Source organism: Phaenicophaeus curvirostris, chromosome 23, assembly GCF_032191515.1.
Source record: "Phaenicophaeus curvirostris isolate KB17595 chromosome 23, BPBGC_Pcur_1.0, whole genome shotgun sequence".
Classification (NCBI taxonomy): domain Eukaryota; kingdom Metazoa; phylum Chordata; class Aves; order Cuculiformes; family Cuculidae; genus Phaenicophaeus; species Phaenicophaeus curvirostris.
Window position 1 is genome coordinate 1,277,538 of NC_091414.1, and position 25,843 is coordinate 1,303,380.

Consider the following 25,843-nt stretch of genomic DNA (forward strand, 5'->3'; position numbering starts at 1 on the left):
GTGGAAAACTTTCAATCTCTTGACTCTTAAGCAGTGTTAATTGTCTTTGTCTTATTATTTCACAACCTTAGTAAGGGGAAATTCATCTGATCAGCACAACAACTGGAATTGCCACTTCGCTATCATTCCAACTCTGGTCAGGTAAACTCAAAAGCAAGCACCACAGATCAGAGATGGGGTATAGGACGAGAGAATTGCCCGAGCACGTGCAAAGCCCATGTGTTTCATAGCACCAGACCCTCAGTACATCTGAGGTCATCCGTGCTTTTGTTCCTGTGCTACAAACTAGTCCATATAGGCCAGAGTAGGTTTGAAGAATCATTTCTTACCAGCCCTGTTTTTTTTCTCCCTGTTTTTAATCATTTCCTCCATCCTGCACAGTCCCAGCTCATCAGATACAGCTTGTCAGAACTGTTTTTTTACTAAGGCTGGTAACAACTCCATTCTTCCACCTACCCTATGCACAAACAAGGAACATGCTCTGCCAAAGCCTTTCTGTTTTCCCCATTTCCCAGAAGAGCAGTGTCAGGTCTGTCACTTCCCAGCTTCCTCCATCGACTGAGAGCTAAAAGCAATCCAGGGAAAACTCCAGCCACTCCCCTGTCTCTCATTAGAGCTGAAGCCACCACAACGTTTTACTTCCTCCTCAAGCAAGAAAAAAAAAGCCACTGCTCTAACAACACAGATATCCATAAACTACTCTGTTCATTTTACTATTTATTAGTGATTTTGTAAATAGATGCTTTAAAATCTGAAGTGAAGCAACCTGTGCAGATTCCAGGACAGTTTCATTGACTCAAGAATGCTGAACATCCACCTCCGTGATCCTCGCCTCCAGATGCAGCCACCCACCACTTGGAACACTCCTGATGGACAGTACCAAGAATTCAGACTGAGATTCTATACTGGATATCTCTGTCTGTAACTCCTTAGCTTGGACAGAGCTGCTCTTCCACCAAAAATAAATCTTAAATCCATTGCATTTTGGAGCATTCCTAATACCCAGTTAATGGTTCAGCACTCTCTAGGACTCAGAGAACTCAAATCTGCAATGGAGCAGCATGTTCTGCTCACTGAGATGACAGAGCTATTTAAATTCAGCGTGCAGCAAGATTATACAGAATACAGCCTGTACACAAATGTGTTCTGTCTGGAATCTCCCTCCCCTTTTCTTTGAAGGAAAAAAAAACAAAACAGATGGAGAAATTTTCTTCTCTGTTAATGAAAGCCCCACTGAGAAGCAGCCACATGTGACAGATCCTCAGCCACCTGACAGTCTTCTTACGCTGCTCTTATCTACCTCGTACTCTGGCTCTCCTGTGCACCTACAGGATCCCCTCTTTCCAGCTCACCGTTTTCCCTGCCACATCACTTAAACAGCTTTGGTGCTACAGACAGCAGGATTTCTGCCTGAAGAGAGCTTTCCACAGTGTCTGGAGCTTGGAACCCACTTGGTTCAGCTGCGTGGGGTTGAACCTGAGAACAAGCGCAGGTAAAATCCCATGTATTTGCTGAGTGAGTGGGGTGAGAAGGACCCCCAGACTGCTCTTACCTGTGTACTCAATGACAAACCCGGTGTTGCTGACGGATGCATCGCTTCGGAAGGCAAGGAAGAGGCTGTTACTGCTGCTCTCTATCCTCTCTGGGAGTTGGGAGCCATAAAAGCTCCCGATCAGGGGGCTGAGTGAATCGGGTCCATCGTAAATATGAAGGAAATCATAGCCCGGCTCCAAACTGAAGCTGCAAAACCAAAGGAAGAGCGCTTGGACCATGAGGATGCTACAGCAGCTCCCAGAGAACAGAGACCAAGGCCTTGCTGGGCTGTGCAAGCCCTCTCAGCAACCCAGAGCTGAGAAACTGCTTCCCAGAGCAGCTCCCTGGCCAAGCACGTCTGTCTCCATTCCATAAAAGACTGGTAATGTGGACAAGAGCACAAACACGTAAGCCAGTGTCGCTACGGGGGTTTCCTACACTGCACCGGTTAAAGGGTCACGTCCTGTACAAAACACGTGGATATCAAAGAGAAGCTACAGTTGGAATATATGTATTTTCCCCAAATTAAGCTCATGACTGAGAATCGATTCCCCAGGAGGATGGGACAGCCCTGCCAGGTTTGGTTTGGTTACTTCAGAGAGGGAAGCCCCCCGTAGAGGCCCCGTTCTCCCAGGCCGTGCCCCACCGCTGGCACCCCTCCCGTCCACCCCAGCAGCCACGGACGAGGAGCCAAAGAGCTCTCGGTACGTACGTATGAAATACGAGGGCAATGACATAGTCAGGAGAGACAGTGAGCTTCCAGTCGCACTCCTTCCCCGGCGGGTACGGCTCCGGGTACTGCGGGGACAGGATCACTCCTGCTGGTCCTGTCAAGATGCCTCCACAGGGAGCTGAAGGCAACCAAGCAAAGGGATAAGGCTTTGTCTTAGAGAAACTGAAAATACAGTAGATGAGATGCAGGAAGGGAGAAAGAGAGAGGGAGATGGGGACAGAGAGGCAGGCTGCGAGATCTCGATGTGTGACAGCAGCTTGTCACGGCCCAAACAGAGACGAGGGCTCCGTTATTCCAGACAGGGGACACAGACACACACACAATCAGAGCTACAGACACTATTTTGATCTTCACAAAATGTAAATGTGAGTAACCAGGAGCGAGAGACACTTTATGCTTTTCTGCTGCATTTATTTCAGCAACTCCTGGTCAAAGCCTGGACGGTTGCTAAAGACGTGAAAACATGTTGTCTGGGCCTAATGGCTTGTGCGTGTTTATGACAGTCCCCAACACATTAAATTGCAAGCTGATTGAAAAATCAATTATTACTTTTTTAAGGCTGAAAGCATCTGCATGTATTTTTACTATGGCAAAACCTCATGATTGATTTATTACTGTCAGCCTTTCCGCAGTCTCTTTCCGAGGGTCGATGCTCTGAGATTCCCCCCGTCGACCCAGATCGATAGTCCCAGATTTGGGGTGGGGTGAGAGAGAAGGGAGCACAGGCTGCACTAAATGCAGGTGCCTGATCCCAACCAGCCTACAGCGAGGCCAACACCGAGCAAGAAACGAGCTTGCACAGGGCAGAAATAACAGAGTAAGGCCTTCCATGAAGGAGCAGGCACCTGTGTCTATCTTGTGGGCTTTTAGAAAGCCCGGCAAACACACAAGAATCACCAGGTAGCAGGTGAAAGGCAGTGGGGCTGCTCTATAAACATCACAGTGGAGACTAAACTAGGGACTCTTCTTCAAAGCCCAAACCCAGCTTCCTTGGTTCAACGAAGTCCGGCTGCAGGCACTGAGATCTGTTACACCCCTCGAAGAGACAAGGAGATCACAGCACAGACAGTGGAGGGTTGAGCTGAAGGTCGTGCACAAACAACTTGGAAGAACCGCAAGCACCTATTCCGTGTCCACGTCCCTTCATCTTAATGCTTAGGACGCGAAACTCTCCCAGACTTTAAAGTCCCAGGAAAATTCAGGCAGGAATTGAAGGAAACAGAGGCATTTCAGGAAAGCCTGAGGGAGACGGCTGTTCAACACCCTCTCACTTCTTTGAAAATCCCACCCACAGTCTCCAAAGGATTTCAAACAGAAACTGGTCTGAGTGGTTGCTGTGTGGAGTTGGATCCGGACGCCAACTTCAAATACCCCAAACCTCTGGGGTCGTTCAGCTGAGGTTCCACTCCAGCCCACGTTGTACAGGGACTGCCGAAGCTGTACAATAACGACGTGCAAATACATTTGAAATGCTAAACACAAACATAAAATCCAAGCCCTACATTAAACCCCGTTTTCCAATTCAGCTCTAACGAGGCAGCCTGTTTCAAAACTGACTCCTCCAAATCCTTTGTCACTGAACAGAGGGAAGGAGTGAGATGCTGCTTTCAGCTTTTGCACGGAGCTGATGACTCCTAAAACAAGACTGCCAGGCTTGTGTTCAAAAAAGACCCAACACAATGTCTCAAAGTCAAACCAGAGGTGACCCATGGGGTTCACCTCACGCCAAGACTAAAGCACCAGCTGCACTCGTCTGAAAAGGACCAAAAGCCCAACTTCTGGTGTGAGAGAAAACTCACCAGGACAATGACGAGATGGGCATGACACGCAACAATGTGATTTAGTTATAGCTCTGGGAAGACTGAAGGGACAGAGAGGGTGCCACACTGGATTATCAGAGACTCATTCAGAACCCAAGTCATCCTGCAGGGAGCATAAATCCTGTGTGTGCTGCAGAAGTTTCTGAGCTGGCATTAAATCAGATGTTAGAAATAGAATTAACTGAATTTTTCGTGCTTGGGATAACAGTGCATAAACAGGAATGAGGGTTACAGGATAAGTAATTTGTAGCCAGCATTTAATTGGCCAGGATATTTAATGTTTATTGCTCTTATGTGCTTAGCATGACTGTTTTTATGTGTTCTGGACATGCTAAAAAGGAGCACTTTTATGAGCTTCTTTTATTACTTTATGACTCAAAGGAAATGTCAGACAGTTCTTTCTCGTGACAGAATTTGCTGTCTCCTCATGTGGAAATTATTCACCCATGACCCCAATCCTCCCTACCAACCTGAGTTTTAAATAAGCCTTTATTTTGACTTGTCAGGTTAAATACCATCACTTACATCGCAGTACGTCCTATAAGCTTCCAGCATGAGCTGGATTCTCGCTGTCCCAGACACTCTGAGGATAAACCTAAAAAGCAGTTCCATGAGGCATCTACCCAAAACATTTATACCTTGTCCTACATCTCTCCAACTCAGGTGAAACTCAGATAGAGAAGTTGTGCAATGGAAGGGGGCAGGGACGCAGTGCAGTGGAAGGATGGATGCGTGTCTGTACCTATGCAGGAGGGAGGGTCCGGTTGCCAGAAAAATCTGTTCTCAATCTGCACGCAAGTGATTTTGGCCTCGCCTTGCAGTGCGTATCCTGGATTGCACTGGAAGACAACGGAGTCACCGGCCTCTTTGCTGTCACCACTGCGGCTCCCGTTCTGGGGAATTCCTGGGTCGTTGCAGGAAGTGGCGGTAGAAACTGAAGAGTATTAAAAAAATACATATTTTTAATATATATATGTATTTATATTTAATACAGGCTTACAGCACCAGCTTTACTTAAGACCATCCTTATGCAGATATCCAAGCAATGACTTCATTCTTCATCTCTCCCCCTCCTTCAGGACTCCTTAAAGTTGCCACATACACAACTACTGGCTTTTCCTTTGCACCGAGCAGCTGCCGCTCCAGCTGGTAAAGACTCTGGGGAGCAGCAAGTTCAAGTGTGCTATGCAGAGTGCAAGTTTGATGCATAATTGTGCACATACATGTTTACTTAATAAGTCCAGACATCCTCTGATCTTACATGGCATTTTTATAGAACTCTGTGTCAGACACATGCTGCAAAATAAACTAATCCACTAGCACTTCCCACTTCCCCTGGGTGCCAGAGCAATTTAGCCTTTAGCCCTGCGAAGCATCAAGCCTGACCTTTTAGAAATGCCTGTGTTTCCCTCCCGGTCTCGCTGCTGCATCCCTTTGAGCTGTGAGATGACCCCCTCAGCTTCTTCCCAGCTGGGGGCAGGCAGCACAGCATCACTGCTGACTGAGCTCAAGCTCTGTCAACACTACAACAACTGAAAAGCATGGGAAGTCCTGGAGTAATAGAAGTTTTGCAAGCTTATATAGATCATTAAAGTTCACAAGACCCAAACCTCTATACTTCTGAGCTTAGGTCTGACTACTTTGTCACACCTTGTGAACAAAGGCTTTGAGTAGAGGCATTCAATAAAGACCAGCTCCGTATCAGGCAGCAGAGCAGAGCTTATTTCTAGCTAAGTTGATGAGAGTCTATTACACCCAGGCAGTTTAGAGCAAGCTCTTCTTAAAAGAGTCAGAGGAAATCCCTCTCTCTTTCTGTGCCACTGAAGATAAGCGAGTCGGCAGCCCAGTCTGGTCCTTCCTGGCAACTGAGACACAAGCCTGGCAAAGAAAGAAGACAGCAGACCTGTGCTGGGTGACACCAAGTTCTCCCTTGCTCATCCCAGAAGGTCTCACCCAGCACAAACTCTTCCCAAAGAGCTGGCCTGCTCACCTGACCATGAAAGGCACCCCAACCAGAAAGCTACGGGCACAAACCTAGGAAAGACACAATGAGCTCTGACAGGTGTTTGTGTCTGAGTCCCAGGAAGGTCATCAATCACCTAACAGACTCCCTGTTTACTATGCTCCCCACACCGAGCATCTGCGGGCTGGTTACTGGACATATCGGTGATGGCCTGCACCCAGAAACCTGTGTGTGAATGTTGAAATGTATTACCCTAACCTAATTAAAATTAATGCATTTGCAAGGCCGAGTCTCAGGTAGCGGCCGGCAGGACTTGGGCAATGATAGATGACACTTAGTGCTGCTGCTGCTAGCAGTGACATCCCTGCAGCAGAGAAAACTTTCTCTGATCTGCATCTCAGGGGATCCAATTTGAGGGATTTTAAATAGACGTGGTTTTTGGAGACCACTGACCAACTGCTCTCGCAACGCCTGGGGGAAGTTGCCTGCATACCGGTGTCTCTACGGGACCTGCGGGAACGCAGTGGAAAATATCTGTAATCCCTTCTTGTGTATTCCACAAGGTAACGCTCTGCATCTCGCTGCCAAGTTCACCACTGTGAAGGTGACTGTAGCAGAGGGAGCACAGAATCCACCTGCATCGCAAGGTCAAAATACAAGAGTTTTCTCTATCTACAGAGACTGCACCCAAATGTGACCTGAAATCACCTCTCTGCAAAACCAGGTTTGGACAACACAAAGGAACCAATGCAAAGCCTACCTGAAAACTGAACAGCAAAGCCCTGCTTGCTTGTGAAGAAATCAGTGTTGAACTGAAGGATGACCGAGTTGAAAGTACTGTGGACATCACTGGGTAAGACGGACCCGCTGATCTCCTTTAGGAGGATGCCGTTCTCCACCGGGCCATCCCAGATCCTCAGCACATCGTGGAACTCCTCGGTGTGGAAAACCATGAAATGGAGCCTGTGGGGCAAAAAGAACCAGAGGTCAGCCCACAAACCGAGCTCTGCCCTGTTTTCCCGAGAGGATCAGAAACATGGTTGGTACCATCGTCGGACAGCTCGACCCACAAGGAATGTTTTCTTTCTTGTTACCTGCAACTCAGCTTAGACAAAGCACTTTATCCTTCTACCAAACACTGTCTACCTACAAACCCCAAGGTCTTAGTCACATGCTTCCCTAATAAAACACGGACGTTAACAAAGAGCCAATAGAACAACTTCAGCGAGAAGCAAAGGAAAAGCGAGGCAGTGCGAGCCAGCTCTCCAGAACCCACAACACGAAGGGAAGGGAGAGAAAAGAGGAATTAAGGAACTGGCATCTGGCAGCAAGACCGTGCTCTGAATGAGGTGTTTAAACAGGAACAGGGCTACGCCAGTTGACACTTCCACCAAAAATTCCCTAGGGAAGCTAAGATGCTGGTAGGAGTCATCACAGTGAAGAAATTCATCCAGAATGATGGACCTAAGGGGACAGGAGAAGGCCAGAAGCTGCCTTCACACCCAGGAGAGACCTTATGGCACTTCTGGACAGAACAAACTTGGCCCTAACATCAGCCCCTGCTGGGATGCTCCTCTCCTCCCACCCCAGGCTGGGGGAGATATCACACCACACTTCTCCCCAGCAAACCACCTCAGCTGGGGAGGGACACAAAGCAGACGAATCCAGACCTTGCAACGAGCTTTGGGATCTTCCAAGACCAGAAGCACCATCATTATCACCAGTTACACCCAGGGGAGCTATCAACTACAGGCTGCGCTGCATCAGGGCTCAGTCCCTTGTACTCCTGCATTTCAAATGCCAACCAAAGGCATTTAATTGCCTGTTTTTCATTGCCACGTTATCACAGGGGAAACACTATCTGACACACTGGATTCGGGCTAAGATGGGGTAACTTGAAACACACTAGTGTGAAAAAGAGACAGAAATCTATAAACTGTACTGGGAAAAATCTGCAACGAATAAAACAATCAGGTATTGTGCTTAAAGCCCTGACAGCCCATGGAGGAAAACAAGGAATCATTCGCTTGGCTGCTTTCCCATTTATCCGGGGCAAACATAAATAAATCAGGTAGAACCATAAAAGGGGAAAAAAATCCCCACTGCAAAGTACTCAGCAACAAAATGATGCCCACAGAATCCGACAGAAACCAAAAGAGCTGAATCATAAATCTACCTAGCAGAGACCTTGAGCAAAGAGAAAGGAAGCCACACTCAAGGAAAGTAAGGGTGGACCACAGCAGCAGCGCTCTCCACAGCTGTGTTGGCCTGACTCCAATTCTATTTGGCTTCTAGTTAGCCCAAACTGGTTCTAGCTGCCCAAAATTCCCAAGAAAACTCATTGCTGAAGCTCTCAGAAACAGGGAGATGCTCACGGAGACTGACCGGGGTGTGGGACACCCTGGAACTGCCACTGCCCGGGAGAGCTCGCCACCAGCTCCCCTGGAAGCACAGCTGCCTACAGCAACTCAATTCCCTCCTTCAGGAGCTTGCGGGCAACGCTTCACCTTGTGTAATAACCAGTGACTCAGTGGCAAGGCACAGGTCGTCCAACGCCAGTTGGTTCCGGAGCCTAATGCAGTAGCTGATCTTATTAAGAGAACTGGTGTGCTCTGGAGCAAAACAATCTATTCAACAGGTACATCTGTAACCAAGCAGCACGATCCCTCTATCAGCCTCAGTCTTCCCAGCAGGGCTTCATTTAAGACAAGGCAGAGACTCTGGTTCAGCGCAGGAAGAGAGTTTTACTTCTGCACTCTGACATTCCCGACTGCACATGTGAAAATGCAGCAAAGAGCAAATTAGGAAATTGCTTTTATATGAACACATACGTGATGGAGAGAAGTTCTTCCAGCTTAGCAGGAGCAGAGAGTAGGAGAGGCCAGCTCTGCACGGACACTCTACATAAGCTTTGGCGAGCTGTTCAGCCCCAGCTCTTCAGAAAGCACCTCCACGTCTTGACCAACGGACATAGAGCTCTTTCTGCCAACATTTCCCATCCAAGCTCTGGCCACCCCAGCTCAGCTCTGCTGTGCAACACGCTGGGCTCCAATCTGGAGATGGTCTCAGCCGTGGAATGCAGCCTGAGGCGCTGGCAGTGCTGCTCGCTGCCTCCCTCCAGCCTGCAGGGGGTTCCTGAACTTAAAAGCTGTTACATCTCTAGAGATTTCCAAGGAAGCAAACTGAAACATGCCAATATCCTCACTCAGATTTCTAGATGAGATGGTGAAGGACAGAACCTGTTGATACAGCACCACCCATTACATCAGGATTAGCAACATCATTGAGCTCTGGTATGACAGAGATCACTGCTGGACTATAAAACGTCTCTGCCCCTTCAGTGGATTCACTGCTCTCAGCTCCACAAGCTCTATTTGAAGGCAACTTTTATTTATTTTCCAGTAAACCTCCAACCACTTCTTTCTCTCCTGAGACTCACAGATAACCAAGTCATTTTAGTTGTAATCTTAGGTGCGCGTACATGCGTGTGTTTGCACATGCACAAAATTAATCTTCTCTCAAAGTGCAACCCTTCAGCTCTCACAGCAGTGATGTACAGACTGATTTTTCTATCTTCCTCTCCTTTCCCCCATTCTGTGCAGATACAGCTTTATTCAAAAAACCTTGGTGATTAATTTTAATGTAAGTTATAAATGAGAGCTTTATACAATTGTACCATGCGTGAAGAGGATTATTTTTCCAATGGATTACCATAAAAATGAAGTTGCTGAAAATGTGCTCTCAACTACTTGGAGATCATCTGTTCTGGCTGAGCTGCCAAAATAAAGGAGCAGAAGGAGGGAGTTTTCATTTCTGATGAAAGGAAGGGTCACACGGGGTATTGCCATACCCCTGCCTGGCACCGTTTCCTTTCAGTCCTGGCCTCTTCCAAGCCTCTGGCTGATCCTGCAAACACAAGCCTACAGCTCTGCTCATCTGAGTGCTCTTGAAGAAGGAGACAAGGATTATGTGTGGGTAAAGTTCACTTGCTGAAGAAGTCTTGGATGAGGCAGCCTCTTATGCTTTTGGTGGGGTGCTTTTGTTTTAAAGGAGAATGAGAAAAAAAAGTAGGAGATCTCACCTGGATGCAGGAATTAAGCTGTGTTGGCCTTGCTCCTCCTCCTGTGCTCTTACAGAAACCATCCATTATTGAACCACACTGAAGAGCTAATGGAGGGAACTTCTGCATTAAGTAAAAATTAAAATACTGGACCAGATCTACCTCCACTGACTGAAAGAACCACAGAGCAAAATGTGGTTAACAGTCTCCACTGAAGAGATGACGAGTGCTAATGCAGCAAGGGAGCTACGGCGAAGATAAAAGGGCACTGACAGTGAAAGCACATGGGATTGGGACAGCAACGGGTCTTCGGGTCTGCACAGAAACGGGGCTGACACACCAGCTAACGAGCACTAGAAATTATAACGGGAGATTGTTGGAGAAGAGGATTATTGAGTAGACCTTGTCGTCTAGGTTCCTCCCCGTCAAGTCCCATCACTCACCCAAACTTTACTTGCCAATATACTCCAGTTTTCAGTTGAGGACAGCGTTTGCTGGGCTGGAATACGCAGGAACACACAGAGCGGCACCAAAATGCCTTGCTGGGCCCTGGGCAAACTCCAGCATGGGAACAGGGGTTAAGCAGCAGGGATTGCAGATGAAGCATCAGAGAGCAGGGAACTGCCTGGATTCTGCTGCTGACTGCACTAACTTTATGAGCCAAATGTTCTCAATACTGTGCTTAACTGCCAAATTCACACAACTTATAAACAAATTACATTTCAAGCTGCCATTTCCCAACAGGAAAGTGGCAACAGAACAAGAGAAGTCAGAGGAGCGGGAAGAGAACGCAGCCTTGGGTCTCTCTATAGACTTGCTGTTTAAAAAACACCTTGAGCTCTGTCCTTTGGGAGGATAATTACATTGCACGTGTTCTATTTATTATTAAAACAATGCAATTAGAATATTAAGGCAAGTGCTGTGGTCTCAGTTTTCCAGCTGTCCACATACATCTGGGGACGGTCACACCTGACCATCCATTCTCACAAATGTAGCATGACAGAGCTCATCCCTCTCACCATTAAATGACTCGAGCAGTGTGACTGGAGATGAACCAAACCCATAACTACCCTCCGCTTATCCTCTCCTGCGTTATGATTTTTTTCATCAGTTTTATGTATTCATCTTCATTTTAGGATTATCTCACTTGGACACACATTAAATGTCATTGGGAAATTCAACAACTTGGTGGAAAAGGTTTGTTTCCGAACGCATCCCAGAACAGAAAGGTGTGAAAAACATCCACGTTGTACAAGTCCAAAATGCTCTTGGATGTTTTTTTAATACAGTAAAACCACAGGCAGCATTAGCAAATCGTATGACGTCTTCACCCATGGCACAAAAGCTCGTACAGACCCCACAGGGCTAAGAATCTTGAGAGGAAGGAGAAGTGAGGCCGCTTCTGTTCAACCTGGCAAGGAGATGAAGCAGCACCTGCTCCTCCATTTGGGACTCTCCAAGTGAAAGGGAATTCTCTCTATTTACCCTGTATAACTATTGATTTCCTTGTGGAAAAAAAAGCTGCACATGGAATAAAAACCAAGCTGTGATAACCCAAGCCTGACTCACCCTATGGTGCAACCAGCATCTGCTTCTATTGTCCAAATACAATTCAGGTTGTGATCGTAGGGTGTTGGGTAGCCAGGAGATAGTATCCGTCCTGACGACTCTCCTTTGATCATCCCCCCACACTCAGCTGAAAGAAACACATGGGTTAGTGAGAAGATTCACGACATATTACGGTTCTCACTTGGCAACAATGCAAATCTCGTCCTACGAATACAACTGGGAGTATTTCTTGCCATTTAAAAGAGATTCTTAAAGCCTACAAAACAAAGATAAAGGAAGTAATTCAATTCAGCTGAAAGACTGAGTTACCGGAACAATCCTGCACTTCTGTGCACGTTCCCATCACCTGACAGGCTGTCAAAGCTTCCCTCCACCTTTCTGACTTTGCAGAGAATAAAGGCAGAGCCTGCTAGCATCCTGCAGTACCCAAATTCTTCTTATCTCAATCATCACAGAATGGTTTGGTTTGGAAGGGACCTCAAAGCCCATCCAGTCCCACCCCTGCCATGGGCAGGGACACCTCCCACTGGATCAGGGGCTCCAAGCCCCATCCAACCTGGCCTTGAGCATCTCCAGGGATGGGGCAGCCAGCACTGCTCTGGGCAGCCTGGGCCAGGGCCTCCCCACCCTCACTGCAAAACATTTCTGCCTAAAATCTCATCTCAGTCTCCCCTCTTGCAACTGAAAACTGTTCCCCTTGTCCTCTCCCTGCCGTCCCTGATCCAGAGCCCCTCCCCAGCTTTCCTGGAGCCCCTTTCAGTACTGGAAGCTGCTCCAAGGTCTCCCTGCAGCCTTCTCTTCTCCAGGCTGAACAACCCCAACTCTCCCAGCCTTTAGAACGGTCCTAACTTATGAGGGAACACAGTCTGCCAGTGTCTGAGCACAGCGCTTCTAACCACAAAAGCAGCCTTCTGGTTGAAGAGATCTCTCAGAGGACAAAGTCTGTAAGAAATGCATCGTGTCCTGCAAACACTGGCTAATTATGAAGTTGTCAAGTAACAGACTAACAGCACTTTATTTAGATACACAAAGCTTAGTATAAGCATTTTCCAAGCAAGAAGAAATCCTTCTGGAGAGCTATAGGTAAAAGGGATCTCAGGGCTTAGCCAAGAAAAGACTGAGGGAATTAAAATGTCTGAGGATCTGGAATCAGATGTCATGTAGCTCTCAAATAAACATGACTTTGAACTGTCAAACGCCTGGACACAGGGTGACGTCTGCCATTATCAGAAAGTGCCACTCTGTTTAACACATCCAAGTGAAAGGACAAGGACTGGAAAAGCTGCAGTCTCCTTGCAGTGAAGCAAGAAACCTTGTCAAATCTGTGCTTGGAGCACAGTGTTTCATGTTAGGGCTGCCCGCAGAAGTCTGGAAGAGATCAGTACTCTCAGCCTGCACGATTATCATAGAATCATGGAAGGGTTTGGGTTGGAAGGGACCTTAAAGCCCATCCAGTCCCACCCCTGCCATGGGCAGGGACACCTCCCACTGGATCAGGGGCTCCAAGCCCCATCCAGCCTGGCCTTGAACCCCTCCAGGGATGGGGCAGCCACCCCTGCTCTGGGCAACCTGGGCCAGGGCCTCCTCACCCTCATCCTTATCAAGGTCTCTGTTAAGGCAGATGGGTGCGATCAGCATCGGAGTTAACATCACACGTAAGAGCAAAGGAAGAAGAAAGGGTGCTCAGTGCGACACCCACAAGCAAAACACTTGTTAGAGGACTTTTGAAAAGCAAGAGTTGTCTCACCTACACAGGTCGGCAGGGGTTGATCCCAAGCTCTCCGCTCGCCCGTCAGGCAGACCAGCGCCCTGCTGCCTCGCAGCGTGTAGCCGGGGTCACAGCTAAAGGATACGGAGCTGCCAGCAAAGTGTCCCTCGTCACGGACCTTGTAGCCAAACTGCGGGATGCCAGGGTCCTCGCATTTAATAAGTTCAAAACCTGGAGCAGGAGAAACAGCATCCATTTTCATCAGATATTTAACAGCCAGGAGCAATTAACACAGGATTATATTAGTGTTTTCTTCTTAAAATCATTTTCTGAAGAGAAAAAATCCCCACCACATTGAAAATCAATACTTTTAATTAATATTTGAATCAAATGCCCCAGATCTTGTACAAAGGTTCTGTATCATCATTGCCTCATTCATGATGAGCAGGTTTGCCTGCAGAATCATCTCCCCAAATCCAATTCCACTTCAGACTACAAAAAAATCTACGTGGAAGGGCCCATTTCCTCTGGTCATGCAACTGTATCACAAAAATACACCACTACATCTCAGGATCCCACCTCACAAGCCCAGGGGCTTACTGGAAAACTGCAGCTCAAAGCCTTTACTGGTGTTCTCGCTGTTGGTGATGAATTCAAGCCACATGCTGCTGGAGGTGCTGTTTATGCTGGTGCCGAGCATTTCCGAGCGGCTAAAGGAGCCCAGCAGGCGAGTGGAGCTATTGCTGCCATCGTAGACCTGGGAGGAACATGAAACACGCAATGGAAAACATATTTTGCTTGCTACTTCAGGGACCAAATCATTCTGCGGACTGAACAGGGACAATTCCTTTGCAGCCAGTGATATTACCCCAACCAAGAGTCTGACTTGAGAAGATGTTGAGCTGCCATTCATCTGAGGACCAGGATTCACACCCCAGAGAATGCGCATCCTTCTTGTTCCACCTGAGCTTATGCACCCAGGGCTGTTTTCAGAAGTAAGCACTCTTTCCAAAGCACAGCTACTGGGAAAAGCATTTTCTCCCTACAGTGACGCACAGATGTGCCTTGACCTAATCATTATTTAAGAAAAACATAAGTGTGGGATTTTTTTCCCTTTCTTTTAGCTAGCACGATTTTCTATGAGGACAAAGAGCATCTTCTCACTATTGGAGACTGATAGCAACTTTCCTCAGGAGCAGATGAGAAGTTGATGACAAACCTGTTGAGAGAACATCATTTCTTTCACAAGGAATATATTCTTCGCATTAGCTGCAAATCTCTCTCTCCCTCCTGTCATTTGTGAGCTGAAAATATGTGGATTACACCTATCTCACAGTGCAGAAGTACGGCACTTGAATAAAGGACAGCGTTCTCTGGAAGATGGCTTAGCACAGCAGCACACATTTTGTAATATTAATGCCTCCTACAAAACCATTTCTTTGTGGTTAACAGAAACTCAGCCTGGATTTGTTTCCATTATACAAAGTCCTGAAACTTGTAAATGCAGATTAATCTAAGGCTGAATGTGGGAATGCTGAAGAGTTTGAGTTCTGCCTTTAAATAAACCTCTTTTTGGGACAAATCAGCCTTGATTCTGTGAAAACACAAAAACAACACTAAGAACCTCACACTTCCTCACGTGTTAACAGCTTCCCCTGTACAACTATGCAGACAAGAACTGAAGTTCAGCTACAAAGGAAGAACCCCCGGCATTTCAATAAATCTCTGAATCTCAAGGAAGACTTCACAGCAGAAGGTGCACTGATACGGCAAAGATATCTACATTATTAATGGATACAGAATCTGTTTAAGCATCCCTCTGCAGATTGAAGCCTCAAATGATGGAGGTGCAAAGGATGTTCATCATCGCCTTAGTGAGGTCACTCAGCTAATTCCATTAAAATTGTAAGAAATTCCTTCCCTTTCAGATCTTGCTCTCACTAGCAGCCTGGTAGAGCATCACTGCTAGAAGAATTACCTTGAGGACATCTCCAGCCTCCAGTTCAAAAGTCCTGGCTTTCAGCTGGATCCCCTTCCCTGGCTGGGTCTGGATGGAGTAGATGCACTCGTGGTTGTTGTTATAGTTTAATGGATAGTTGGGGGACAGCAGAACGCCTTGAGTTCCAGTGACGGATGAACCACATTCAGCTATATAAAGACACAAAACCACATTTTAATAACCACATGTATATTCCAGCCATACAAGACATGCAGGTGACTCCTCCAAATGGCCACAGATGCTCGTTCCTATCTACACCTATCTGCTAACACATCATGGACTCGCAGCCAGGAAACAAAACAGTACTCGCTAGCTCTTCTGTCATTGCGGAACCTCAGGTGGCTTACAAAGACATTAATGCCCTCTCCTGACGCAGGCAGGGAAGAAGTCTGAGAATACTGATGTGCTCAAATGCTAGCTTGGGACCCAAATCAGTAAACTACTCCAAAATCCCTGGAAAGCCACCACCTGCTCAAAGCAGCCCCTGTGTTTGTTCCTTCCCAATTCATGAATGAGATGGAAAATAAAAAAATATAGTAGGTTGAAATAGTTAAAAGCTTTTTCCATATTTATAGTAAGCTCATCCTATACCTATTTATAGTGCATAAAACCCATGGCATTCAGTCAATACCCCTGACTGCTGGCACCAATGTGTTGTGAGTGCCAAAGCTCTTTGTGCAGAAAGATATGCACAAGCAAAACTTCCAAATAATTAAAATGGTAAATCTATGTCTGAATTCCAAAAGCTGCCCCCAAAATAATTTCCTGAAAGCTAAGACGACAAAATTTGACCTCATTTGTTGTTAATGCTGCCCTCAGCTCTCCTGTTCATCATTTGACAGCATTTTAAAGGACCTCTTGTCCCCTGCTCCCTGCAATTTTTCCTTCCCAGCTTTGCGGCTAACAATTACATCTGTTCCCATTAGAAAAGGAGAGAAAACCAGCGCTCCTTCTGCCTCTCAGTTCAGAAACCAGCTCAAATTTCCATCTCTTTGTTTCCTCCCAAAATGTCACTCAAAGAACCACAGTGGGCTCAGGTTTTTCTATGGCACAGACAGAATTGACCTTTCTTGTTCAAAAGACAGGGAAGGAAACGCTGTGGGCATCGCTCTGCAGCACCAGCCAAGGGAACTGGAGGGGCAGGGGGAGCCAGTGTTACTCCAAGCGCTTCTCCAGTCCCTGAGTTTATGTCCTATGACAGGTTATACACGGCCAGCATTTCAGAAAGACGGAAACAGGAAGGAAGGAAATGAAGAAAGCAAGAGTCCTTTCCCTGTTGTTCACTCTGGCCTGTATTCTGTTACACTCTTCCAGTAAGGCTTCTCTGCTTCTTCACCAGATCCGATTCCTCTTCTACCCTGCCTAGTGTGAACAGCATTTGATTTTTGGCCAAATTTGAATTTAGTAGATTCGTGTGACTCAAAACTTGGCAGAACGATCCTCTTGAGAGAAGGTACAGGCCAGCACTTTGGAGGTTTGACCTATCTTGGATGTCAGGAGATCACAGCAGAAGGGGCTCTTACCTGCTCTTAGCACAGGGATGAAGCAAAACTCCACAGCACTCATACAGCTTCAGGATCTACTTGCCAAATGGCATCCAGAGGATACCCTCCACAGAGAACTCCTGCTGCCAGCAGTCGCTGCCTTGTCTGTGTGCCTGGCTCCAGCGAGGACCATCGCAGCCTGATCGCTACACACATACGCAATCCTCAACACATGTAAACCTGCCTTGCAACCACCATGTGTTTAGGATTTTGCGTTACTCCCTGATTAGCTCCCACATGAGCAAACCATGACTCCTTGTTGCCTTGGCCTATTTACCCTAAAAGATTTTCAGCTGTAGAACACTGCCTCCCCGTTCCTCTGAGTCCTGGAGTTCTGCATGCACAGCTGGGGAGAGTCCCTCCGACTTGCCCTGAGAACAGCTTTCCTGATTAGTTGGCTCTGCCTCGCCTCCACCAGCCCTTCGCCGCATACAAAGCTGCTCGAGCTCAGCAAAACCATCGCAGTGCAATCGCAGCATCCTGCACCGACGCTGCCATCCCTGCTGGTCCTGTAGTTAGAGCACGAGGGCTAACAGGGAGCATCAGTGGATACAAGAAGAGAAGGTACTTCAGAGGAGGCTTTCTCCTCCTCTCTTACTTCACAGGAGGCTTTCTCCTTCTCTCTCACCATGTATAAGAAGCAGAACATTCACTTCAGCGCTAATTACCCAGGGATGATGCTGGGATCCAGTCTGAAGTGGCCGTCGGTGGGGAGCATCCCTACCCTGGAGAGACGGGTTGACCAAAGGAACAAATCGCTCTCATCTCTCTCCAGACCCATCTCAAGAAGAGGGATTGAATACAAAATGTCTGAGTTGTCTGGCAAAAACAAGCAAAAAAACTCCTGTGATCTTAATGGGCAAGTCTCCAATACCCATCTATATCCAGGGCAGGCAGAGATCCTGCTGAGCGACAGGGACATTGTGGACAAGGCTGTCACCCTGCCACCACAGCTCTGCACAAATCACCAGTGAATTTGACCCATTATTATAAAACCAACATGTTAATTCAAAGCCAGAGGCAGGAGGGAGTTGCAAACCTAGCACTGATGTCTGAGGATCAAGTTTAACGCTCTGTTATGATTCTTGCTGATTTTGTTCTCCTGATTAGCTTTCTCCGCAACCTGATTATTATTCATGCCCTGAAGAGGCTGCTTGCCACAGCAGCGTGGTGCAACCCTGCGACCTGAGCATTAAGCAGTGCTGGGAAATGCGTTCAGCATGACACGGCTCAGCAGACTGAGAAGCAGAGTGGCTCTGGCTGAAATGCTCTCTGCAATGGCCCTCAAAGGTCACTATTGTACATCAGGAAAATCTATCCAGCAGGCTTTGCCAGAGTGAAAACAGGGAAGAGACCTGATCTGCCTTATTTGAACGAATCCTTCATGGCTCCAGGCGAGCCAGGTAGCAGCAGAGCACTCAGTACCTTCCTACTTACTAAATTAAACCTTTTAACAACGGCCTGAAGCATCCATCTTCCTTTCTGCTCTCTTGCTGTAGGACATTGCTGCTGCTGTTCCTTCACAGAATCACAGAACGGTTGGGGTTGGAAGGGACCTTAAAGCCCATCCACTTCCAACACTTCCACTGGATCAGGGGCTCCAAGCCCCATCCAACCTGGCTTTGAACACCTCCAGTGCTGGTCCCAAACACAGCTTCAGGGCTGAAAAACCCCATTCCAGCTCCCTCTCCCCCAGTCCCCGCACCAACCGCCCAGAGAGCTGGTAGATGCCATCCTGGGCGATGCCACCCATCCCTGCCCACCGAAACAATCCAGCACAGAGTAACCAACCAAGCAAAATGAAAGCACATGACCACCTACCAACACACCTTGGCAGAGGCGAACTCCACACACGCCGTCTCCCCCCGAGGCAGGTGATGCGGGATGCGCCCTCCAGCCGGTACCCGGGGAAGCAGGAAAAGGTGAGGACATCTCCCACTCCAAACTGCAGGCCCTTTCTGATGCTGTAGGCTGGGACCTCCGGCTCGTCACAAGGCTCCAAATCGTATTCTACAGGGGACAAAATGGATATTTGCAGAATGGCACGGTCACACCTTCTACTCCATTCTCCCCAGTGAGGGCATCCCAGTCCCTGAACACAGGGATGAGGAGGGAGCTTTGAGTTTCCAAGCTCTGCAATGGAAGGATCCACGCCAGACGTTCATCCTTGTTTGAGCCACGAAGGCCGACTTCGGTTTCGCTCTCAGCCCCCGTGGTGCTGCCAGGATCATGATTTAAGCCAACTCAAAACACAACAGGTTTCGTTTTCTGTCACTGTTGTCAGACAAACAATAAAGTGACATCAGTGGTGACAAAACACCATGGAAATTTGTCGTTCTCCCTCTGGTTTAGTCAAATGAGGATGAATTGATCCGGATGGGATTTCTGCTGCCTCTACATTACTAATCCTGAAAATGAATGAACACCGCATCTTGCTTGAGGAAAGCAAGAGAACATTTTAAGCTGCTGCTGAATGAAAGGTCACACAGCATCATGGCTAATAGCCAAGTCCATGCCTCTGACCTCAAAACAGTCTCTTCTGAGGGTTATTTTTTGAAAAATGACACACCTGCAAAGCACGAAGTATGCGTGCATACAACTAAAGAAGCTAAAAATAGAACTGACTTCCACTGTGGTTTTCCAAGATAGGAAAGAAACCTCCAAATACACTGAAAATAACAGCTGTAATTAGAGGCAATCTTCTTAAAGGCAAAAAGCCATTTTTCCTCCATCGAAATGCAGTTAATTGGAAACTTTCAGACTAGTTTCCACAGAGCATCACACACAAATCCCAGACATCAGAGGCCAGTTCTTGGTGCATCAGGTTTTATCTGCCTCTATGGCAACAGCTCCATCCATCACAGACACCGAGCACACCGGCATCAAGCTCCACAATAGGAATGGCCATTTCTCCTCCACCCCAGCAGGCAAAATCCGCAGCTGGTGCCCTCAGGACTAAAAGATTCACTGAGATACAGGAACAGCAGGGCAGTGGTACGATAAGCTGTTGTCTGTTAACTGATTGTTTTACAGAAGAGCTTGTCGGGGCACTCGGGCAGTGAAGATTACACTGCCTGAAATGAGTACACAGGTAAACACTCAGGCAGTCATTTGTAAGGCTTTGGGTTAAAGGACGCAGCTCAACGCCCTGTGCACCCTACCCAGAGATTACCCACGCTAAGGGATTATTTACAAGCGTAAAGGTCTGTTCCGCACAGGCAGCCGTGTCTTTCCTCCAGTCCCTCCACAAGAGCATCGTACACACGCTGCACCTCACTGACAACTTCTGCAAAGCTGGAATTTCACTGGAAGAAACCAGCATTTTGTTGAATTACAAACAGAAGCGGCTTGGTTCAGGAAGTGCAGGACTGGACTCATTTACTGGAAATCTCAGGGCAGACACTGTCTCACCCAGCCATTTGCCAGCACTGTGGGGGCAAGAAGTGCTGCTGCAGTCAGCAAAATCCTGCATCCCTCGATGCCCTGTGTGCCCCAGGAGCTCTGCTTTCATCTGCAGGCAATTAGAGGAAGCCCAGCAAAGGAAAATACGGTCTCCAGTTCCCCAGCAGCGCCAGTGGGATCATGGAAACCTGCTCCAGGCTGCATGTGGCACATCCAGGCCAGGCTAAGTCAGCTGCAGAGGCTGGGTCATGGCACAAGCATCCAAGTGGAGCAATGAGCCAACAGCAAAAATAGAGACCAGACAGACCATGGGAGTGACCAGCAATGCCTTGCTCCTTATCCAAGATGTCCAAATTGCTCAACGTTGCCATCCCATCTGTCCCAGCTTCCCACGCTGGTAATGCTGTAACTACTATAGTAATTTTCCTCTGGTAAACAAAGCAGGCAGGCATCTGGAAGGAAGAGGGATAAGCATATCCCAAGAAGATGCTAGCTCAGACTCCAGAAATAGATCAAAAAGGATGACCACATGAGGAGGGACAAGGTAACAAACACCTGATATTCCAGTGGGTTCAATCCAGTCATCTACAGGAGCTCAGGTCAGACAAAATTGCTATACTGGGTGATACGGAGACTGCAATGGGAATATTTCTTGGAAAACAGAATCATGGAATGGGTTGGTTTAGAAGGGACCTGAAAGATCACCCAGTTCCACACCCCAAACATACTGTGGTTTAATGCCAGAAAAACTTAGTGGGTTTACAAGAGGAGTGACCACCAGTGACCCAGATCACATACACTGCATCAACAAGGTTATTCCTAAGATCTGCAGAAAAGCAGGAAGGAAACTTAAAGAACGAAGTCTCTGTCCACCCTCTGTCCTTACCTGAGAAGGTGATGTTGAAACCCTCATAGGACATGGAGAAGTCTGAGATGAAGCGAATCTGAGCAGTGAAGTTCCCGAAGAGCCCTGCACTGAGCGGGGCAGGGAGCCGGGAGCCCGTCAGCTGCTTCAGAGGCTGAGCAAAGCTGGTGTTTTCAGTGATGAGGAGGTAGTCGTGACCATTCTCCAAGTGAAAGGTATGAAAGGTGAAGAACACACCTGCAGGAGAGGAAAAACAGAGATGGCTTCAGCTAGGAGTGCTCATGCAGCACCTCCACATGCAAGTTCTTCTCCCTGAGACGACATCACGATTAATTTTCTGTTTCCCAGTAAACTGAGGAGAATGAAAAAAGTAAAACAGGTACAGTACAAGGCCTAGGATAGAGAAAGGCAGTTAAGATCTTTGATCCCTGCACCTTTGTACCACAGGAACAGAGATGACACCGGCTCCCCATCCACAGTCTTAGAAGCAAAGATGCTTTTATCCACGCAGTAATGACAAAATTAAGCCCCACAAGAGATCCAGCTACAGAAAGAACTAACACACAGAGGAAAACTCTTCTGTCTCTCATTCCAAACCCAATTTCAACAATTGGAAGCAGTTTGGTGAGCAGGCTGTGACCTTGCCGCGTTTGTAAATGAACAAGAAGGGAGTAATGGATTACGGCAAGTATCCTCCACATCTACGGACGCAAAATGGAAAGTACTTCAGGCTCTCACAAAAGCCTTCAGCAAGGGGATTTTTCATGCTGGAATTCAAAGGCAATTAGAAACACTTATTCTCTGGAAAATAATTCCATCTTTGAAAACCCCAAAGTGGCAGCGACTGCTTTCAGAGGGCAAAGCAAGGTTCTTGTATCAGAAACCCTGTCACAGTGCTGTCACACAGGGTTAGCAGGATAAAGCCATGCCTGGCAATAAAAAAAAGCCTCTTTGCATCCACAGTTTCATCCACAGAGCCTGGCACACTTTCTGAGCACCAAGAGGCAGTGTCCCCAGCCCCTGTTTGCACTCATCAGGGCTTTATGCCCCTTGTAACCCCACAAACTCCCCAGGGCTCTGTGCAGGGAAGCCGGCTCCTCCACGCAGACACGAGGGCTGTGACCTGCTCTTTGTTAGTCACGCTGGGTCCCCAGCTCCTCGCACACACCAGGAGCACCCAGCAGCCTGACCAAGTTATTTCAGTTAAGCCAAGGATTAACAGCACAGAGACTGGGGAGACCCAAGGGCCGTCCTGCTCTGCATCCCTTCTCTGCCAAAGCACAGCATCAGCTGCTCCAGAAGCAAGCGCAGGAGATCTGTAAATAAGGATCAGAGCAATAATCTCCTCTTTGCTCTCCATTCTCCATTTCTTTCTGACGATCAGGATGAGACCAACCTAGAGATTGATTAAGGCTCTGGATAATGAGATTTCATATCCATCCCAACAGTTTTGTGTCAGCACTGAATTATAGCTCAACATTCCATTTATCCATATGTCCATCCAATTTCTTTTTGATGCTTTACTGGCCACACGCAAGCGGTTTGCTTCCAAGGAATGAAGGACAGAGAGGTCGGTAACCGATACAAAGCCTTTCCCACTGGACTGGGAAGAAGCAGGGCTCACAGGACACCTCAGCTGCTCCGTTCTCTCCCAATCTTCATCCCTGCCATGCAGCCCCTTGCACCTCACTAGCCTTCAGTGTCCCAGGCAGAGGATTTGTGGGACTCTGCTTAATAATGACCAAGAGGGGTCTCGAGTCTGACAATTCCTTCCTTACACCCGGGTAAATATTACACGGAGCCTGGCAGAAAACGTTTAGCTCCGCCGTTGCCTCTGCAGAATTCCATGGAAGTAAGAAATGTCTAACCATTTCCAAACATTTATTATTCTTACCGGCAGTGCAGTTGACTGAAAATAGATCTGACCTGTTCTGGCCTGAAAACTTGGTGAGATGCAGTGAATACAAAATGTCTTCAGTTCTCCCTGTTTATCTATTGGCAGGAAATTTATACACTCGCATTTACAAAACTCAGCCTAAGGAACAGATATAATATCGCTGCACAGAAACCAACCCACTGCCAGCGAAAGACAAGCACGACACCATCTCCAAAACCAGGAGGAAGCCCCTGACTGCAGGGCTTTTAAGATGAGAACTTCAACTACAGGGCACGAGGCCCCTCCAGCAGCAGAGCCAGGCACGGGCTGCGTAACTGCAGCCTTAAGGGCTAATTATAAACTCATTTTAAAGGATTCATGACTCTGATTAAACCTTTGCTTCAGCCTGAAATTTACTGTGGCACAAAATATCTCTGCAAATGCAGGGTGCTTTTTCCCATTGTTTATAAAAGAATCAACAAAGCAAATTACAAGGGAAAGAAATAATTTTGAAGTTCTCAGATTAAAAATAATAGTTGCTATTTAAGCATTTAAATACCTTTAAAATTACGCTGCTTTTAAACCCGAATTGTAGAGCTTACGAGTCCATAAAGTCAAACAGCGTCTGTAGTCACATAAAAGTAATGATTATAACAACCAGCTTGTTTAAATTAGGGGACTCACATGCTGGACACATGTGAGATGTTCATAAAGACCTGGGAGAGAGTAACTTGCGACTGGTTTTTATGATGCAGATCAACCCTGCTCGGTCACTGGTTTGGCAGGGAACAGTGCAGTGAACTGAGAGGCACAAGTCCATTTTTCAGCTCTTTTGTGGGAACCAAAAGAGTTCTTGGGCCTGGATGCAAGCCCAAGCGGGGTGGCATTGGCAGAGGTGGGCATAGGAAGCTTAAAACAAGAACAAGAAAAATCAGGTACAACAGCAAATGCTTCAGTCATGTAAATATATTCCCTGCTCGGCAAATCGTTAAAGCTGCTGGGTTTTACCAGCACCAAATTTACCCGGGGGTGGTAAATGGTACTGATGCACCCAGTGGTCTCCAAGAACAGGGAACTGAAAGGCAGGGATGGAGCATGGAGAGAAGGCTCGGCACTGCAAAGATGAAGTTAGCCAAGAACGGGGTTTGGTTATGCCGTCTTTTAAAGGCTGTTCTGCTCCCCAAGGACAAAATCCATTCCGTCTCAGCAGCTTCAGCTCAGACTCAGGATCACTCTGTTCCACTGCTTTTTACTGAAGAACAAGAAGAAACGCTGCACGAATGCTGAGAAGAGCTGGGAGAAGCTCGTTGCAATGCATTACGCGGCAGTTTAACACAGCGACAGCTAGGAAAATAGATCACTAGGAAAGATAGAGTATCGTTGCAAAATAAAGGATGTGTACGTATGTGTATGCACACTCCCACCAACACAGCCCAGCACCTAAATACATTCCAACATCTTCCACAAGACATCAGAGGAAGAGATATCTATTTTTTGTTCCCCTCCTCCTTTCACCGCACTGGCAAACAAACAACTCACCTGAGCTACAGGGACAGGAAAGGAGAGGGTTTTTCTGACATGTAACTTGGCTTTACTCCACCTTATTGTAAACGTACCACGTCCTCTATCGATCCTCCGCTCTCATCCTAACCTCTAACTGGATTTGGAGATCTCCTGCATCCAAGCAGCTGTCTGGGTGAAGCTTTCCTAGCCCACGAGGTCCCACAAGCACAAGACGGGTGATGCTGCCTGGGGACAAAGCGCAGCCACAGCCCAGCAGAAGGACACCTGTACAATGAGACGGATCCCACCACACCCTGCAGGGCAAATCTAATGAGCTCCTGCAGAACAACTTTGGTAAGGAAAGGGATGGAAATACCAAACAGAACACGAGCATGCTCCTTTCATTGACACAGAGGAGTCTCATACTTTAAACACTCATTTTCCTTTCCTAGAATCTTATCCTTACCTTTCCAGCAGAACCTGATAGGTAAGAAGAGCTGAAACTCTTGTCAAAGGCCTGAAGACCTATATATTTGCACTCTGGAGACCTATAAATTTTCAATACAACCAGCTGAATTTACAGCACAGCCCATGGTTTGATTTTCTAGTATTCATTACCTGCTGCTAAGGCTAGAATTCCTAAGAAGCTCACAGGCTTGAGACTGCTAAAGCCAGGACCAGCTTTCCAGAGAGCTCAATATCCAGCTTCTCCTAGTGGAGAAACTTCTCCAGTTCCAGCTGCTCAGATCCAGGGCTGAATTCTTTGGATGATGCAGAACAGCATCGCACAGAACAAGTCTAAGGGGTATAGTGTTTCCTGTACTTCTGAATTAGTCACAGCAGGATCTTTTACAGGGCACAAAAAGCCCCTTGACTTGTGCAGATGCACCTCCACTATTTGACAATGCCGTGTTTTTTTCAAGCATTGCTTAGCTTGGTTAGCAGACTTCCTTGTGATGTTGGCATAAAAGCACTGTACAGGCCATTAGAGCCGCACTTTCTCATCTAAGAGAGTGTCAGTTTGCTGTGCTGGGCTCAGCTATGGGATAATGCAGTGTCTCATCGGAGAGCTGAATTCAAGGCAGTGGATTAATGAAGAGTGGATTGCTGCTACTCAACAGAATACTTCTCACAGCATGTAACGGTTCCCTTAATGCACTGTGCTGTTCATTGACAAGTTTATTTGCTCTAATACAAATGGTATTTGCAAAATTGGCTCATGATAGCTCCCGTTGCGCTGATATCCAGTACGACCAGACAGTTATACA

At 47.2% G+C, this 25,843-nt stretch overlaps 1 protein-coding gene across 3 annotated transcripts in view; it reads right to left on the minus strand.

Moving 5' to 3' along the window:
• Positions 1–25,843, minus strand: part of CSMD2 (CUB and Sushi multiple domains 2) — a 277,897-nt gene that overhangs the window by 76,320 nt on the left and 175,734 nt on the right. For all 3 annotated transcript variants that reach the window (XM_069875476.1, XM_069875478.1, XM_069875479.1), the window contains 10 exons: positions 21,218–21,433; positions 18,751–18,939; positions 15,365–15,534; positions 13,987–14,143; positions 13,426–13,617; positions 11,679–11,805; positions 6,810–7,012; positions 4,829–5,020; positions 2,246–2,384; positions 1,553–1,740 (listed from right to left, as the gene is read on the minus strand). In XM_069875476.1, coding sequence (XP_069731577.1) covers positions 1,553–1,740; positions 2,246–2,384; positions 4,829–5,020; positions 6,810–7,012; positions 11,679–11,805; positions 13,426–13,617; positions 13,987–14,143; positions 15,365–15,534; positions 18,751–18,939; positions 21,218–21,433 — 1,773 coding nt within the window. The remainder of the gene's footprint in view (positions 1–1,552; positions 1,741–2,245; positions 2,385–4,828; positions 5,021–6,809; positions 7,013–11,678; positions 11,806–13,425; positions 13,618–13,986; positions 14,144–15,364; positions 15,535–18,750; positions 18,940–21,217; positions 21,434–25,843) is intronic.